At 54.3% G+C, this 15,603-nt stretch overlaps 1 protein-coding gene across 2 annotated transcripts in view; it reads right to left on the bottom strand.

The window, feature by feature from the left end:
• The window catches only part of GRK5 (G protein-coupled receptor kinase 5), a 225,042-nt gene that overhangs the window by 23,617 nt on the left and 185,822 nt on the right, over positions 1–15,603 (bottom strand). The window contains exons 5-6 of one of the 2 annotated variants that reach the window (XM_055560168.1): positions 3,446–3,546; positions 1,694–1,786 (exon numbers count right to left, since the gene is read on the bottom strand). In XM_055560168.1, coding sequence (XP_055416143.1) covers positions 1,694–1,786; positions 3,446–3,546 — 194 coding nt within the window. Of the gene's footprint in view, positions 1–1,693; positions 1,791–3,445; positions 3,547–15,603 lie in introns of those variants that run through there. The other variant, XM_055560169.1, reaches the window with a different exon arrangement.

Here is a 15,603-nt window from a genome sequence, read left to right as displayed (position 1 = left end):
TGTCTTTAATGCAAACATTGCCCTGACCTGCAAATCCTGGGATGCTGTAGTGGGCAGAGCACCACTTGGGGGTCCTGGGCCGGGGTCCCCCCTTGACTGCACTACATCCTCTTGGGTGACCCAGCAAGCCACATACTTATGGCCTCTCCTTTCTCATCAGTCACACAGAGGCCACCTCTGCCTGACCAAGTCACTGCTGTGTGTGCAGGAGCTCTTTGAAGAGAATCAATTCAGTTCAGTTGCTCAGTTGTGTCCAACTATTTGTGACCCCATGGACTGCAGCATGCCAGGCTCCCCTGTCCATCACCAACACCCGGAGCTTGCTCAAACTCATGTCCATCGAGTCAGTGATGCTATCCAACCATCTCATCCTCTGTTGTCCCCTTCTCCTCCCACCCTCAATCTTTCCCAGCATCAGTGTCTTTCCCAATGAGTCAGTTCTTCACATCAGGTGGCCAAAGTATTGGAGTTTTGGCTTCAGCACCAGTCCTTCCAATAAATATTCAGGACTGATTTCCTTTAGGATGGACTGGTTGGATCTCCTTGCTGTCCAAGGGACTCTCAAGAGTCTTCTCCAACACCACAGTTCAAAAGCGTAAGGTGGCAAATAAAAGACGTGAAAAGATGCTCGGTCTCACCCACAATTAGAGATGAAAGGTAAACAAGAAGGAAACCGGCTCTCACAGGCCAAGAACAGTGTGGCTGAAGCTGAGGCCAAGCAGATACCCGGGGCACGGGCAGGACTAGGAAGTGGGTAGCCGCTGGGGAGGGAGATCTAGCCGCCCCTCACAGCTGAAAACCCTGCCCTTGGAGTTCCTCTGCTAGGAATATCTATGATGTATTTCTGAAAGTACATAAAGATGGATGGCTAGGGCCTTCCCTGGTGGTACAGTGGCCAAGACGCTGAGCTCCAATGCAGGGGCCCAGGTTTGCTCCCTGCTCAGTGAACTAGGTCCCGCAAGCTGCAGCTGAAGGTCCTGAGGGCTGCAATTAAAACCCAGCACAGCCAAATAAATACATTAATTAAAAAAAAAGTTTTATATACAAAGTTATTCACTATTTAGGGAAGGTTGCACACAAAATCGAGACCAATCTCCAACATCCATCAATAGGGGGTGGGTTACATGAGAAATGTGCACATCTATGTAAGACTATGTGGACGCATGCTAAGTCACCTCTGACTCCATGTGACTGCATGGACTGTAGCCCCCCAGGCTCCTGTGTCCATGGGATTCTCCAGGCAAGAATACTGGAGGAGGTTGCCGTGCCCTCCTCCAGGGGATCTTCCCAACCCAGGGATCGAACCTGAGTCTCTTATGTCTTCTGCATTGGCAGGAGGGTTCTTACCGCTAGTGCCACCTGGGAAGTCCCAGTGTAAGAATATGGCAGCCCTTTAGGTTGGCAGAGCAAGACTTCCCAAAGACAGTGAACCAAAAAAATAAGCACAGAATGCTGAGTATATGTGTGAATGAGTGTGTGTGTGTGTTGCGTGCACAATAATAAGCATAGAGCATTTCTAGAATACTCAGGAAATGAATAGGAAGAGAACGGTTCATTTTATTTGAGCCATGGACCCAAGGGAAGTAACTGATTTCTATATAACTTGTCACGGGAAAAACTCATATCCCCGCCCCACTGACACACACACTTGTACACACTCGTGTGTGAGGTGTGCCACCCCAGAAGCACTCACCTTTCCAACCACTTCCACTGGAGAAAGCGATCAAAATACATGCTGTCCAGGTACTCGTGGAAGGGTTCTCCCCTCAGGTAGTCGTGGACAGACCTAGCTCGGAGGGGACAAATGGATGAACGCTTCACCATCCTGACTCTGCTGCAGGTGGGCAGGGCCATAGCAGCAGGTCACCGCCCAGCCTCCTCCACCTCCAGAGTTTGGAAATGCAGACACACAGGGGCCTCCAACAGACACAGTGGGAGGGGAGCCAGGCCCCGGCCATTCTACAAAGCTTGTCTGAGACTGACTGACTGACCCGCAGGTGTGTAGTCAGTACTTGCCTTGGGCACTGCTTGGGCTCCGGGACACAATGCCTTGGCATTGTGAGGGGGACAGACCATGAATAAATAAATGACCCCAGGGCATGTTATCATGAGTTAGCAGGAAGTGAGGCCCCTGAGGGGTCCAGGAGATCTCTCTGAAGAAGGAACAGGAGCTGAGATGAGAACCCAGCACTGTTTAACTATGCACAAGGGAGGGTTTGGGACTTTGAGGCAGAGGGTGTCTTGGCAAGAGGCCGAGGGGCATGGGCTCTGGATTTGGTCAGGACCAGTGAAGCCCCATGCAGTAGAATTTACTGGGCACCTGCTGTGGGCCAGGTCCCAGGCCAGGCCCTGGAGGGTTCTGAGCTTGGCTGCAGGCAGGGCTGAGCTTGGTTCCCTTTAAAAAGTGGCCACACTGACCAGTCAAACCCAGGCGCTTGGGACCTGGGGAAGTGGGGGACACTCAGTGAGAGAACCTTGGAGATTGTGTCCTGCCAGACTGAGAACAGGGGCCAGTGTGGGGGGGCAGGATGGCCACTCCCTCAAGGGCAGGGGGGCAGCCCAGGGACCCCCCACCCGCTGTCAGGGCCGACCCTCGGCCACCTGCAAGCCCGGATTCTGCCCACAGTGGTCTCTCCCCAGCACCTGCCACAGGGCTGGGCCTCAAGCTGACCCTCCCCGGAACACCCCAGTTCTTCCCACAGTGCATGGAGCGCCGGCACTAAGCCGTTAAAGCAGGTCTGCACTCTTGCTCTCAAGGTGTCCCTTGAGTGACACGCACACAGCAGGTGCCCAATTAATGTCTGGGCTGCGAGCTCTGAACGAGGGTGCACCCACACCTGCTGTGATCTTGGTGGGTAAGTCTGTGCCCCTGTCTGTCAGCTCATGGGGAGGGCGTGTGTGGGCACAGGAACAGGTGTGAGCCCAGTGCCTACATGTAGCTTCGCAGCACATCCGTGCAAGATGATGGAGCCTAACGGATGCTCGGCTGGCACCACACCCACTGACGTGCCTCACGTCGCACTGCAGCCTGTGATGAGCTGGTGGGGTGTGGCTGGGGGCAGCCTGTAGCCCCACTCCATCGGCAGTACGGGTGGGTGGCAGCGGTGGGGGAGTGGGGTGGGCAGGAAGGGTTTCCAAACCAGCCAGACCGGGGCAGAGCTTTACATGCCTCTGTCTCAGCGGCCTGGGAACCAGTTGGTTTCAACATCATCTGAAGCACATGTTTTCTCTGTACTTGGCACCCTAGGCTCTTTTCCCTTCATACACAGGCTGCTGGGGGGCCCTCGGGCACTGAAGACCTGCCCCCGGGTGCCCAGTGCTCCGGGGGAGGGACACGAGAGGCAGCCCCCTTTCCAGGTGACCGGGTGGAAACCCACAAGGAGGCTGAGGGTCCTGACCCCCGGACAGGGAAAGAGGAGGGGAGGCCAGGGCCCAGGGCACTTACTGCACGCAGGCCGAGAAGAGTTCTTTGCAGGGTTTCTGAAGGAGCTTCTCCTCCGTCTGGGAGACCAGGTCCCGTCCAACTTGGGTGATGAAAACTGGGGACTGAAGGCAGGAAGAGAAAAGGAGGCATCAGTGGGGCAGCGGGCAGGGGGCCCGGCTGCCACGGGGCTCCACCCGCCCGCACCTGGTCCCGGCTGCCTCCCCGCATGGTGGTGGGTGGTGCGGGGAGGTGGCGGCGATGGAAAGTGTGACCCAACTGGCCTGGACTTCAGGTCAGATTTCTGGTTCTGCTGCTGACAGTGTGGCGACCTCGTAAGGCCACCCTGCTCCTCGGAGCCCCACTGTCCTCCTCCGAGAACACAGATCATGACATCCTGTGTCGGGGCTGTGGCCGGAGCCGAGGGCAGGGTGTGAGCACTCATATTGAAGGGACCCCCCGAGAGCTGCCCCCACCCCTTAGCCACAGGGGGGCAGTGTCCTTGGAGGGTGGGCGTCAGGGCGTCTAGAGCAGGCGACAGGGCATGGAGGGGCGGCCCTGCGCCGGGGGGAGCAGCAGAAGGTGGCGGCGCGGGCCTGGCTTGGGCTTGCCAGGGCTACGTCCCATGCCCACATGGCTGCTGGAGCTGCGAGCCTTGCTCCAGACACGGCCTCGCTGTCACCAGGAGGATGGTCAGAAATAACCGTTTCTCCTGGAACCAGTCAATGAAGCCGTGTGAGTTGGATGCTACAATGATGCTCATTTCACAGATGAGGAAACCACAGGCTCAGAAAGGTTAAGACCTTTGCCCAAGGTCACCAGCAAGTGGCAGAGATGGGATTTATACCAGGCTAGGTGGGTCTAGAGTGAAGCTGGTTGGAAGTGGTGGGGTGTCTGAACCACCTGTGTGGGCTCCCCTCTTTCACCGCCATCTCCCAGGAGGCCCCTGAGATGTGACCTTAGCTGTGGGCTGACCTGGAACTTATACAGAAGATGCTACCGCTCAGGGTGGTGACCGCTGGTCTCGGTGGTGGTGGGGTGTTATTGCAGAGGGTTGGGGGTCATCTGGGAAAGCTTCTGAGGAGAGGGTCACGGGCAAAGCAGAATGTGGCCTCAGACCTCCCACCCCTCCTGGGCCCTCCCGCCTGGGCCCTCCCCACTCCTGAGCAGACGGGAGGGGCTTCCAGGGGTCTGGGGGCGGCTCAGCTGTGCGTGAAGTCTCGGCACTGTCATTCCTTGGAACCGGCTGGCAGGAGACTTCTGGGAGTGCTGCCTATACTCAAAGCCCCGAGGGGAGTTAGTAACTGGTGATGACGCGTTTGGTTTAATGACCAGGGGTTTAAATCCAGTCTGTGGCTCGATGACATGAAGAGACGAAGCGATTCCAACCAAACCCCCTCTCGAGTGACTCTAGGGGACGACACCTTCTGCCAATAAGAAGGGAATAAGGAGCTGTCGGCAGCTTTAAGCTAGGAACGTAAAAACCCAAACCTGCTGGGAGGGTGGGCCGTGCCACTGCTCAAAGAGGCATTTGCTGTTCTAGTCACATCAGGGGGAATCCGAGGTGTTGGTCCTTCCCCCCAAACTGAGAAGGCTCTCCCCACAGGCGAGGTCTGATGCATCACGTAAGAAAAAGGGCCCTGGGGTCCCGGTGACCACAGTCTGTCCTCTGTGGCTTGAAGGCGGGAGAATTCCACACGGTTTTAGATCTCTTTCCAGGAAGCTAATCCCTGCTGGTCCCAGGAGGCCTGTGAGGTCGGCTGGAGAAGGGAGGGGTGTTTCCTCCAGGCCAGGTGGGCTCTGGAGAATAATGTCCCCTTCACTGCCCTGAGGGCTCAGGAATGCCACAAGAGCTCTGGCAGGCAGGGCTGTGTCTCTCTCCAGCAGGACTGCCCCTCTGGGATGGAGCTGAGGGTCAGGACAGAGTGGAAGGATTGGGGTCATTCTCCTCCGTGTCACAGATGTTCCCTTAATTTCTAACCAAACAGAAAAGACCGCGAGGCCCTTGGATATTTGTGGGGCTGAAAGCAGCATGGAGAAAGGGTGTTGGTGGAGGTCGCTGGCACCTGAGACCCCCTCGGGCCAGCAGTGTTGGAAGTGACACTTTCATTTCTTTGGTCACTGGGTGGTCTCCTCAAGGGGTCCCAGCCTGCAGGTTCCGACTTTACACAAGAGTGTGCGTGTAGGCACCAAGTGAAGTGTGAAATTCACTCAGTCGTGTCCGACTCTTTGCAACCCCATGGACTATATGGTCCATGGAATTCTCCAGGCCAGAATACTGGAGTGGGTAGCCTTTCCCTTCTCCAGGGGATCTTCCCAACCCAGGAATTGAACCCAGGTCTCCCACATTGCAGGTGGATTCTTTACGAGCTGAGCCACCAGGGAAGCCCAGGAATACTGGAGTGGGTAGCCTATCCCTTCTCTAGGGGATCTTCCCAACCCAGGGGTCGGATCCAGGCACCAGGGGTCCTTTGAAATGTGTGCTGGTGTGGCTTGGGGGGGGCTAGGGGTGTCTGGGAACTGGTGGCCCCACCGTGAACACTGGGCCTCCTGATGGTCTAGGGCAGTTGCAGCCCACGGCTGGCCAACCCTGACGTGATTGGTCTGCAGACCTGCCAGAAGTCCACCGTGCTGGCCATCAGGATGAGCCCCAGGTGACCCTCAGGAGGGCATCTCCATGGCCAACTCCAGACAACTTAAAATACAGTTCGCCCCTCAGAGACACAGCTGTGCACACTCGGGCTTGCGGACCACTGAGCTCTCCCCTCCAGCCTGGTGAGAAAGGACTTGGTTCCTAGAGGAGCCTCAGGCTGCAGGGCCACCTGTCCTGCCCCCCGAGTCACATGTGGAGCAAGAGAACACCCTCCCCCACCTCTTTGCCCAAGACGCTTCCCAGGCTCTTCTCCCTTGAGGCGGGGAACAGATGGGGCATTTGAGCTCAGGTGTGCCTTATCCACTCTCTGTGGGTAGAAGCCCCCATCACCAGAGGAAAATAACCTGCTCCACCCCTCCCCGTGGAATGTAAAATTGACCTTGAATTCAGAACCACTTGGGGCTGCAGTCGGACGGGGCCAGTGGCCGGCAGGCCCAGCGGGTCGGGTAGACTCCGCATACTCGCCCCTTTGTACCTCCAGCCCCATGACGGCCCAGACGCACTCCGGCCTGTTCTCGATGCCTAGGCCACAGGTCCTGGGCTTCCTGCTGTGTATGTTACCAAAACACACTTTTGAGGTAACAAGAGGGGAGGGCTGTCCAAGGGTTTTTCTGAATACCACAGCACATTGAGAAGAGCCCTTTGCGTCGTTCCGAACATGAACGGTGCAGGCCGGTCAATGGTACAGGGGGCCCGTGGGCTCTGCACCTTCACATCTCCCTAGGCCCCCTCCTCCCTTTTGGCCCCACTTCCCTGTTCTCATATGCACCCTTCAATAGCTCAGCTAGTAGAGCGGAGGACTGCAGACTTGATAAATGTGGACATCCTTAGGTCGCTGGTTCGATTCCGGCTCGAAGGAAGTTGCCTTAGTTGCTTTGGGCTTCCCTGGGGTCTCAGACGGTAAAGTATCTGCCTGCAATATGGGAGACCCGGGTTTGATCCCTGGGTCAGAAGATCCCCTGGAGAAGGAAATGGCAACCCACTCCAGTATTCTTGCCTGGAAAATTCCATGGATGGAGGAGCCTGGTGGGCTGCTGTCCAGGGGGTCGTACAGAGTTGGACACGATTGAAGCAACTTGCATGCATGCATTGGAGAAGGAAATGGCAACCCACTCCAGTATTCTTGCTGGAAAATCCCAGGGACAGAGGAGCCTGGTGGGCTGCCGTCTATGGGGTCGCACCGAGTTGGACAGGACAGAAGCGACTTAGCAGCAGCAGCAGTGGACTAACAGGGATTACCTGGGGGTGTTTCAGGGACCGAGGTTGGAAAGGAAGGGATGGTGGGAGGGGTGGGGAAGGCATGGGTCTGGTCTGGTCAGGAAGCCTCTGTGGTTGCTTAACTCAGCCCTCGACCCAGGAAGCCTGTGCGGATCATCCGCCACGCCCAAGCCTCTGCCTCCCTCAGCAACCTCCAGTGACAGGGATGGAGCCCCCGGGGCAGACCGACAGCCCCCCAGCCCCCTACCCCCCACCCACCACCCCCCATCCCCAACCCTACTCGGCCTCCACAGGTCATCCACAGCCGGTCCACCAGGTGGCGCAATTGAGCCCCTTGATGCTGCGCTGAGCTTGCAGACACCCCAGGGCTGACCAGCCCCCCGCCCCCCACCATCACTCTCCCTCCATCCTCCAACCCCCATCAGAGGAGGGAGGCCAGCTGGCACACCTGAAATAATTACCGAGTGATTCATCTCAGACCAGAGGAGGGTGGCCTTTGCAGTAAGAATTTAGGGGAAAAGTGAGAGAGCCCCTTGGAGAGGGCTGGACCTTGAGGGAGACGTGGGGTTTACACGGGGGTTGGGGGGAGCCCAAAGGTCAGGAGGCTGGGCAAGCGGGGAGCTGTAGGGGTGCTGCTCACGGGGAGGAGGGCTCATCCAGATAGAGCTAAATAAGGGCGACGGCTGCTGGCGCGGTCATGTCTTGCCAGGCTGGTTCTCACTGACGGTTGAGTCATCAGGCCAAGGGTGGAACGTAAGTGCAGGGGAGGGGGTGTGTGTGTGTGTGGTGTGTGTGTGGGGGGGGGGGGGCTGCTACCCCTGCTCTGCACCGCTGCTGCCCTCTGCACTGAGGTGACCAGCAGGAGGAAGGGACCTCATTTCCTGCATCAGAGAGAAACTGCGATGTCCGAGGACCTTGTTGCCGAAGCATCCAAGTTCCTCATGTCAAGAGGTCAGAGTGGAGATGGCATCCATCATATGTGGCCGGTGTCCCTGGGGGTGCCGAGGGATGGAAGCATGGCTGGGCCCCGAAACCACCCTTCAACGCCTCCCCCACAGCCGCCAAGAATCCCGAAGCAAGCACCTCTCCTGCCATCCTTGGAGTCTCCAGGAAACACATGCCTGACACTTGTTTAGAGATCTAGGAGCCCAGAGGATACAGGAGGAGGGGGAGAACAGAGGGCTGTCCTGGGAAGAGCCTCGGGGCCTCACTGATGTAACCCCATTTGTGGCACAGATGGAAAAACGGAGATAAGAGACCCCTCTGAGTTATGGCGCTGGCCAAGGGGAGCAGACCAACAGTGGAGGGAGGGGCTCCACAGCGGGCAGAGTTCGTGCTGGTGGATCTGAGCTGGATAGGCTCTAACTAGGTGTCCTGAACCACTCGAGGGAAAGAACACAGCCTCTGCCTCGCTGTCCCCACTCAAAACCAGCTTGTCCCCACTTCACAGACAGGGACAGACACACACAGCAATCTCAGCCCTGGTATGTTTTAAGAATTCTCTTCTCTTGCCTGGACTAACTAGTAGGCCCTCATAAGCCTCTGCAATCACCTGCTCGAATGTGGATACAACAGCCCTCAAGAGTTTTTCCACCTCACACAGCAGAGATGAGCCCACTGCCAACAGACCAAGTTCAGAGCATTCTTGATCCAGCCCCAACGGCCTTCCTCAACCTGCCTCTCCATCATGCCCTCTCCTCCCACTGCACACTCATTTCCTGGGTAAACTCTGGCTTTCCAGCCACCAGGCCTTTGCTGTTCTCATGAAGGAGCCCTTGCCACCCGTCATGGCTCATTGTCCAAATCCTGTGAAGTCTTCAGGACCTTTTTCCAATGCAACCTCATCCAAAATGATTCTCTGAGCCTGCAGGGCCTTCCACACAATCCCACTTCCCACTGACAACATTCATCATCATTGTGATTTCTTGAGCACCTATTATATGTTAAGTCCTAGGAACTTTCCATGGGATATCTTTTTTAATCTCTCAAAGTAGGTTTTATGCTTATTTAACCTGTATGAGGAATACATCATGTGAAATGCTGGGCTGAATGAAGCACAAACTGGAATCAAGATTGCAAGGAGAAATATCAATAACCTCAGATATGCAGGTCAGGAAGCAACAGTTAGAACTGGACATGGAACAACAGACTGGTTCCAAATAGGAAAAGGGGTACGTCAAGGCTGTATATTGTCACCCTGCTTATTTAACTTATATGCAGAGTACATCATGAGAAATGCTGGGCTGGAAGAAGCACAAGCTGGAATCAAGATTGCTGGGAGAAATATCAATAACCTCAGATATGCACATGACACCACCCTTATGGCAGAAAGTGAAGAGGAACTAAAAAGCCTCTTGATGAAGGTGAAAGAGGAGAGTGACAAAGTTGGCTTAAAACTCAACATTTAGAAAATGAAGATCATGGCATCTGGTCCCATCACTTCATGGCAAATAGATGGGGAAACAGTGGAAACAGTGTCAGACTTTATTTTTGGGGGCTCCAAAATCACTGCAGATGGTGCCTGCAGTCATGAAATTAAAAGACGCTTACTCCTTGGAAGGAAAGTTATGACCAACCTAGATAGCATATTGAAAAGCAGAGACATTACTTTGCCAACAAAGGTCCGTCTAGTCAAGGCTATGGTTTTTCCAGTGGTCATGTATGGATGTGAGAGTTGGACTGTGAAGACAGCTGAGTGCCGAAAAATTGATGCTTTTGAGCTGTGGTGTTGGAGAAGACTCTTGAGAGTCCCTTGGACTGCAAGGAGATCCAACCAGTCCATTCTGAAGGAGATCAGCCCTGGGTGTTCTTTGGAAGGAATGACGCTAAAGCTGAAACTCCAGTACTTTGGCCACCTCATGCGAAGAGTTGACTCACTGGAAAAGACTCTGATGCTGGGAGGGATTGGGGGCAGGAGGAGAAGGGGACGACAGAGGATGAGATGGCTGGATGGCATCACTGACTCGATGGACGTGAGTTTGAGTGAACTCCGGGAGTTGGTGACAGACAGGGTGGCCTGGCGTGCTGCAATTCATGGGGTTGCAAAGAGTTGGACACAACTGAATGACTGAACTGAACTGAAAATCACTGCAGATGATGACTGCAGCCATGAAATTAAAAGATGCTTGCTCCTTAGAAGAAAAGTTATGACCAACCTAGACAGCATATTGAAAAGCAGAGACATTACTTTACCAACAAAGGTCCATGTAGTCAAAGCTATGGTTTTTCCAGTAGTCATGTATGGATGTGAGAGTTGGACTATAAAGAAAGCTGATTGCCAAAGAATTGATGCTTTTGAACTGTGGTGTTAGAGAAGACTCTTGAGAGTCCCTTGGACTGCAAGGAGATCCAACCAGTCCATCCTAAAGGAAATCAGCCCTGAATATTGCTTGGAAGGACTGATGTTGAAGCTGAAACTCCAATACTTTGGCCACCTTATGTGAAGAACTGACTTATTTGAAAAGACCCTGATGCTGGGAAAGATTGAAGGTGGGAGGAGAAGCGGATGACAGACAATGAGATGGTTGGATGGTATCACCAACGTGATGAACATGAGTTTGAGTAGGCACCAGGAGTTGGTGATGGACAGGGAGTCCTGGCATGCCGCAGTCCATGGGGTTGCAAAGAGTCGGACATGACTGAATGGCTGAATAATAACAACAAAAGTTTTATCATGTCCATCTGATAGATGTAGAAATAGGCCCCGAGAAGTTAAGTAACTTGCCCAAGATCACACAGCTAGCATGGGAGCAGAGACAAGATTCAAAACCAGGCAGTCTGGTCAGAGAGCCTTATCCCTGAGCACTACAGGTCCTCCAAGGATGCCATAGTCTTTCTCGAATAGTGAGTAGGGATGTAACTCTGCCTTGGAGAGCAAGCCTTCTTTGGAGGCTGGTGGGGCTGGATAATGAGGTGCAGTGGACGTTGTGTGTTTTGGCGAGCACTGTTTGTATTGCACTGTTGTGTACACACACACACACACACACTGTCAGGCTAATGGCCAGCATATGCTTTGCTTCACTATATGAAAACATCCCTCCAAGGAGCTCCCTGCTCATTAGCAGCAGTTCCATCAGTGAGCAAAAGGTCAGCCCAGGAGACTGTCCGCTCTATCTCCAGACGCAAGCACTTAGGGCTTAATGATGTGTATATTTTCATATGTGGGCAGTTGACATTCCCCATGTAAACTGTTTGCAATTTCTCAATGTGGACAGACCTGATTTTCAGGAAAAGCTGAGCAAGAGAGGCAAGACACTCTGGAAGACAGGGGTACCAGGGGGTCTGCTCCCTTCCAAACAGGTGGCTTCCTGCAGCAGGGGGGTGTTGCCTGTCCCACCCATATCAGGTTGGAGGCAACTGTTTGTTGGGGGGCCAACTCACTTCTCCTCCAGGACAGGAACCAGGGAGGGGCACTCCCACAGTCATACCCGGGCCGCCCCTTGACCCTTGACGGAGAGATCTGCGTCAATGGTGGGAAGCTCTGCACATGGGGCTGCCTGGGCCCAGCCGTGGGCGGGGGCAGGGGTGGGAATCAGCCTCTAGCAGAGCCAGGGTTAGAGGCATCATGGGCGCCTGGGAGAGGGGCTGGCTGATAGCCATTGGCCCCTCCAGGTGACTTTTCCCACGAATTCATATTTTCCATCGTTCCCCAGAACGATGCCCTAGGTGGGGCTCGTGGATGCTGAGCCTTAGGGAGCTCTTCAAGGGGCAGAAATGTTGTTTATTCCTGTCTCATCTGAACTTGAGTAAAGCCCTTGGCAAGCAGCTAGGACTCTACATGCCCATAGACAGAACAGTTCATAAACAGATGACCTGAGGTTCAAATCCAGGCCTGTGCAGCTCCAAAGCCTGCCATCTCTCCACTCTGCTTTGCTGGAATGAACTTACAATGTGCTCTGAACACAGTCAGTGCTCGATACATTTGTTCACCAAATGTGTATACATATGTTCATTCAAAGCAGAAATGCCTTCATGAGGTCATCTGGTCTACCTCCTGCCTTTGAGCCAACTGGGCCAATCAGTTCTTTGGGATTTTCTTAGTTACAACCAGTTGGAGTGTTTGTTGGGGGTGGAAACTGTGGACTGGAAGCTTGAGGGTGGCTGGGGGAAACTGGAACTGCCTTGGGAGAAGCAACCTGGGGTTATGGGTTCCTGAGCCCATGGAGAGCCATGTCTCTCTGATGGTTTCATTTAACCGTATCCCCCCACGCTTCCAATAAATTCCTCCTTTGAGCAACTGGGAGTTAAGTATCTGCCACTTGCCACCAAGACTCCAGACAAATTCACCATCTGTAAAATCAGGAGTTGGGCCTGGTGGTGAGGAGGACCCTCCAAAGTCTCCCCCTCCCCTCCCTCTTCTCTCCCCCCACTCAAGTTGGCTGGTTCCAAGTTCCATAAAAACTACCTCAGCCCAGCCTGCCTGACACTAGGAACAGGAATTGGGTGAAGAAAGCAGACCGGGAAGGAGGTGGGCAAAGCAGGGCTCATTCCAACCCCCAAATCCCAGCTGGAAATGAAACCTGCTTGTACGATCACAACTGGCAGACAACGGAGTGCATTTGCCGATCAGCAGCCTTGGACAACGTTTCACTCCAGGGTTGATTTAAGGTCTGGCTGACAGGAAGAGAAAGCGCCGTTCTTCCACCTTTTAATCAAAACCTTCAGTGCCGTGTGGAGAAGCCAGGGGCCACGGAGCCTGGGTCCATCTGGAGTAGTTCGTCTTCCGCACCTGCCAGGCAGCAGGCATGAACCAACGAGCCCCAGACAAGAACAGAACCAAAGGGAAAGGCAGGGTTTGGTTATCTTGGTCTTTGGGAAAGTGAACCAGCCCAGCCAAGCGCTCTCAAGCAAAGGGGCTGTGAGACTATGGCTCCTGGGCCTGACTAGGCCAGATGACTGCATCCTGTGGCTCTCGGCCCAGACATGAGCTCCTTCCTGGGTGTCCACGTGGGCAACGAAGCTGCTGGACCATGTGGCCTGAGCACCATGCCAGAAGCAGCCCCCGAGGGCAGAGACACATGCTGGATAGGCAGCTGGTGGCTGGAGGTCCTTGGGGTAGACACTGGGAAAATGACAAGTCTCACAGCTCCTCTCACACTCTAAGGAGAGGTGAGGCTTGCTGCTGACCATCAGGGGGGTGTGGTCTCCATTCAGAAGTAATTCACCCCGAAGCAGAGGGAGCTGAAGCTCTGGGGCCCCTTACTTGCAGTCCGGGGAGCAACCGAGTGTTCTCCGTAGGAGAAGAAGCAAGTCTGCACAAGCACTTTTAGGAAATGGAGATCTCAGGTGACAAGCACCGAATCTCCAAGGCTACAGGCGTCCATTGTGATTTCTTTTCTCATTCTCAGGAAATACTCACTTTGGTACCTAATGTTCTGTTCTTTCTTCTTAAAGAAGACTCTCCCCCAATGTTATTTAAGCTTCAGCTGCCACAAAACCTGGATCTTCCCTTGTCTCTGACAGACGGCACTCAGTCTTGAAGGAAACTTTCTCCAGAGGGGCACCCAGGCATCCACCTCCTGCCTGACGGCCACTCTGCACCTTTATCTTTCTATGATAAACAGCCCAAGACCCAGAGTCTGAGAGGCTCACAGGGCTCTCTGGGGCTTCTCGTGGCTGGAGAAGGTGAGGAAGGCCATTGCTCTGACATTGTGGTAGGAAGCAGCCCAGTGTCCTTTGTAAGGCCCATGGTTCCATTATGACGCAGACAGAATATGCGGCCACCCTGGCAATCTCCTTAAGTCTTTGGGCAATGATCTCTCATACCAATTCGGGGCTGACCCTGGGTTTAGCTGGTTAGTCTGCCAGGAAGATACTGGAGGGGACAGGAGCTGCCTTTGTGAGCAGACTTAAGAGGTTCTCTGTGCTGTGGCAGGTACAAGTCGGGAAGCAAGGAGCCCGGTGTTTCTCCTGCAAGGGTCTGAGCTGACACCATCCATCAGCTACAGCAGGTTCCCTGAGTGTCTGTTCTGTGCCCAGGTCATGAGCCGCACCCCAAAGACCTCATAAACTGACTCACTTGGCCAATGGTAGGAGTTCAAGGCTGGTGGGGAGTGAGGGTGGCCAAGTGTGCTGTGGGCTCTCAGCCCCTTGAAGGATGAGCTCAGAGAGGTGACCTCATGGCCAAAGTGAGGTCTTATCAAGGCTCAGAGGATGAAAGGAATGTGGCCGGACAATGAGAAGACCAGCACTCTGAAAGAATCCTAACCCTAACTCGAACACTTCCCAGGTAGAGCTAGTGGTAAAGAACCTGCCTGATCCCTGGGTCAGGAAGATCCCCTGGAGAAGGGCATGGCAATCCACTCCAGTATTCTTGCCTGGCAGGCTACAGTCCATAGGGTTGCAGAGTTGGACACAACTGAAGTGACTTAGCACGCACACAACCCTAACCCTATGGCAAAACTGACACTTTTCTAGACAAATTTAAGATGGTAGAGAGCAGGCTCACAGAGCCCGTCCACTGGTGGAGGGCTACTGGGTCAGGAAGTCCTCTGAACAAGTAGGCCCTGCATGGGGTCCCAGCCCTTTCGGAGGGTGCCCCGAAAGGGTGGCTGACCTGGCCACCCCAGGTCACAAAGGGTCACATTCTCTGTGTCAGCGAAGTGCTGCAACACAGCCCTCACCCTCCACAGAGGGAAGAGCAGCCTGGGATGTAAAGCATGTTGTCCCTTACATCCTTTGCTGTTTTTAAGTGGCTTCGTAGAAATCAGGATGAAGGATTTTTTAGAGGTCAGGAAGTGAGAGCACTTTTAAACACTAGTAGAATTTAGCCAGAGGCCCTGAGAGCTGGGCAACTTTAATGAGAAAGAAAGGAAAACACACAAGTGGCCCTGACCCAGACCTTGACTTTTTTACGTCAAAAGCAAAAGCGGATAATTAACAAAACGAAATGTGCCTGGATGTTGGAGCGAGAGGCCAGCCGGGCTCTGTCAACTTGATAATCCCCGGTCAAGAACTGCGGGCCCAGAGCTCGCGTTGGGAGATGACTCGGTGTTTACACAGGCTGAGGGCTGGCGCTCAGGATCCAGAGAAGCAGGCTTTTTCCTGGCGAGGGGCTTGGATCTGGCCAACTCCGCTCCGGGTCAGGATGGTCACGAGCAGGTAATTCACAAGTAAGGCCCAGGTCCGATGGGGCCGGGGTGCAGAACGCTCACACCCCGGGGTATCTCTCATTCCTTGCGCATGAGCGGCAAGGGCACAGCGAGCCAGTGTTCCATCTTCCAGGTCACCCTCCAGTCCACAGACTCCAGACCGGCTTCAGTGTGAAGCTGTGTTGCAAATACCTTGGCCCAGGAAAACATTTCTCCCATGA

This window comes from Bubalus kerabau, chromosome 22 (assembly GCF_029407905.1).
Source record: "Bubalus kerabau isolate K-KA32 ecotype Philippines breed swamp buffalo chromosome 22, PCC_UOA_SB_1v2, whole genome shotgun sequence".
NCBI lineage: Eukaryota > Metazoa > Chordata > Mammalia > Artiodactyla > Bovidae > Bubalus > Bubalus kerabau.
Note: the sequence above shows the minus strand (reverse complement) of the source record. Positions and strands in the feature narration are given on the sequence as shown.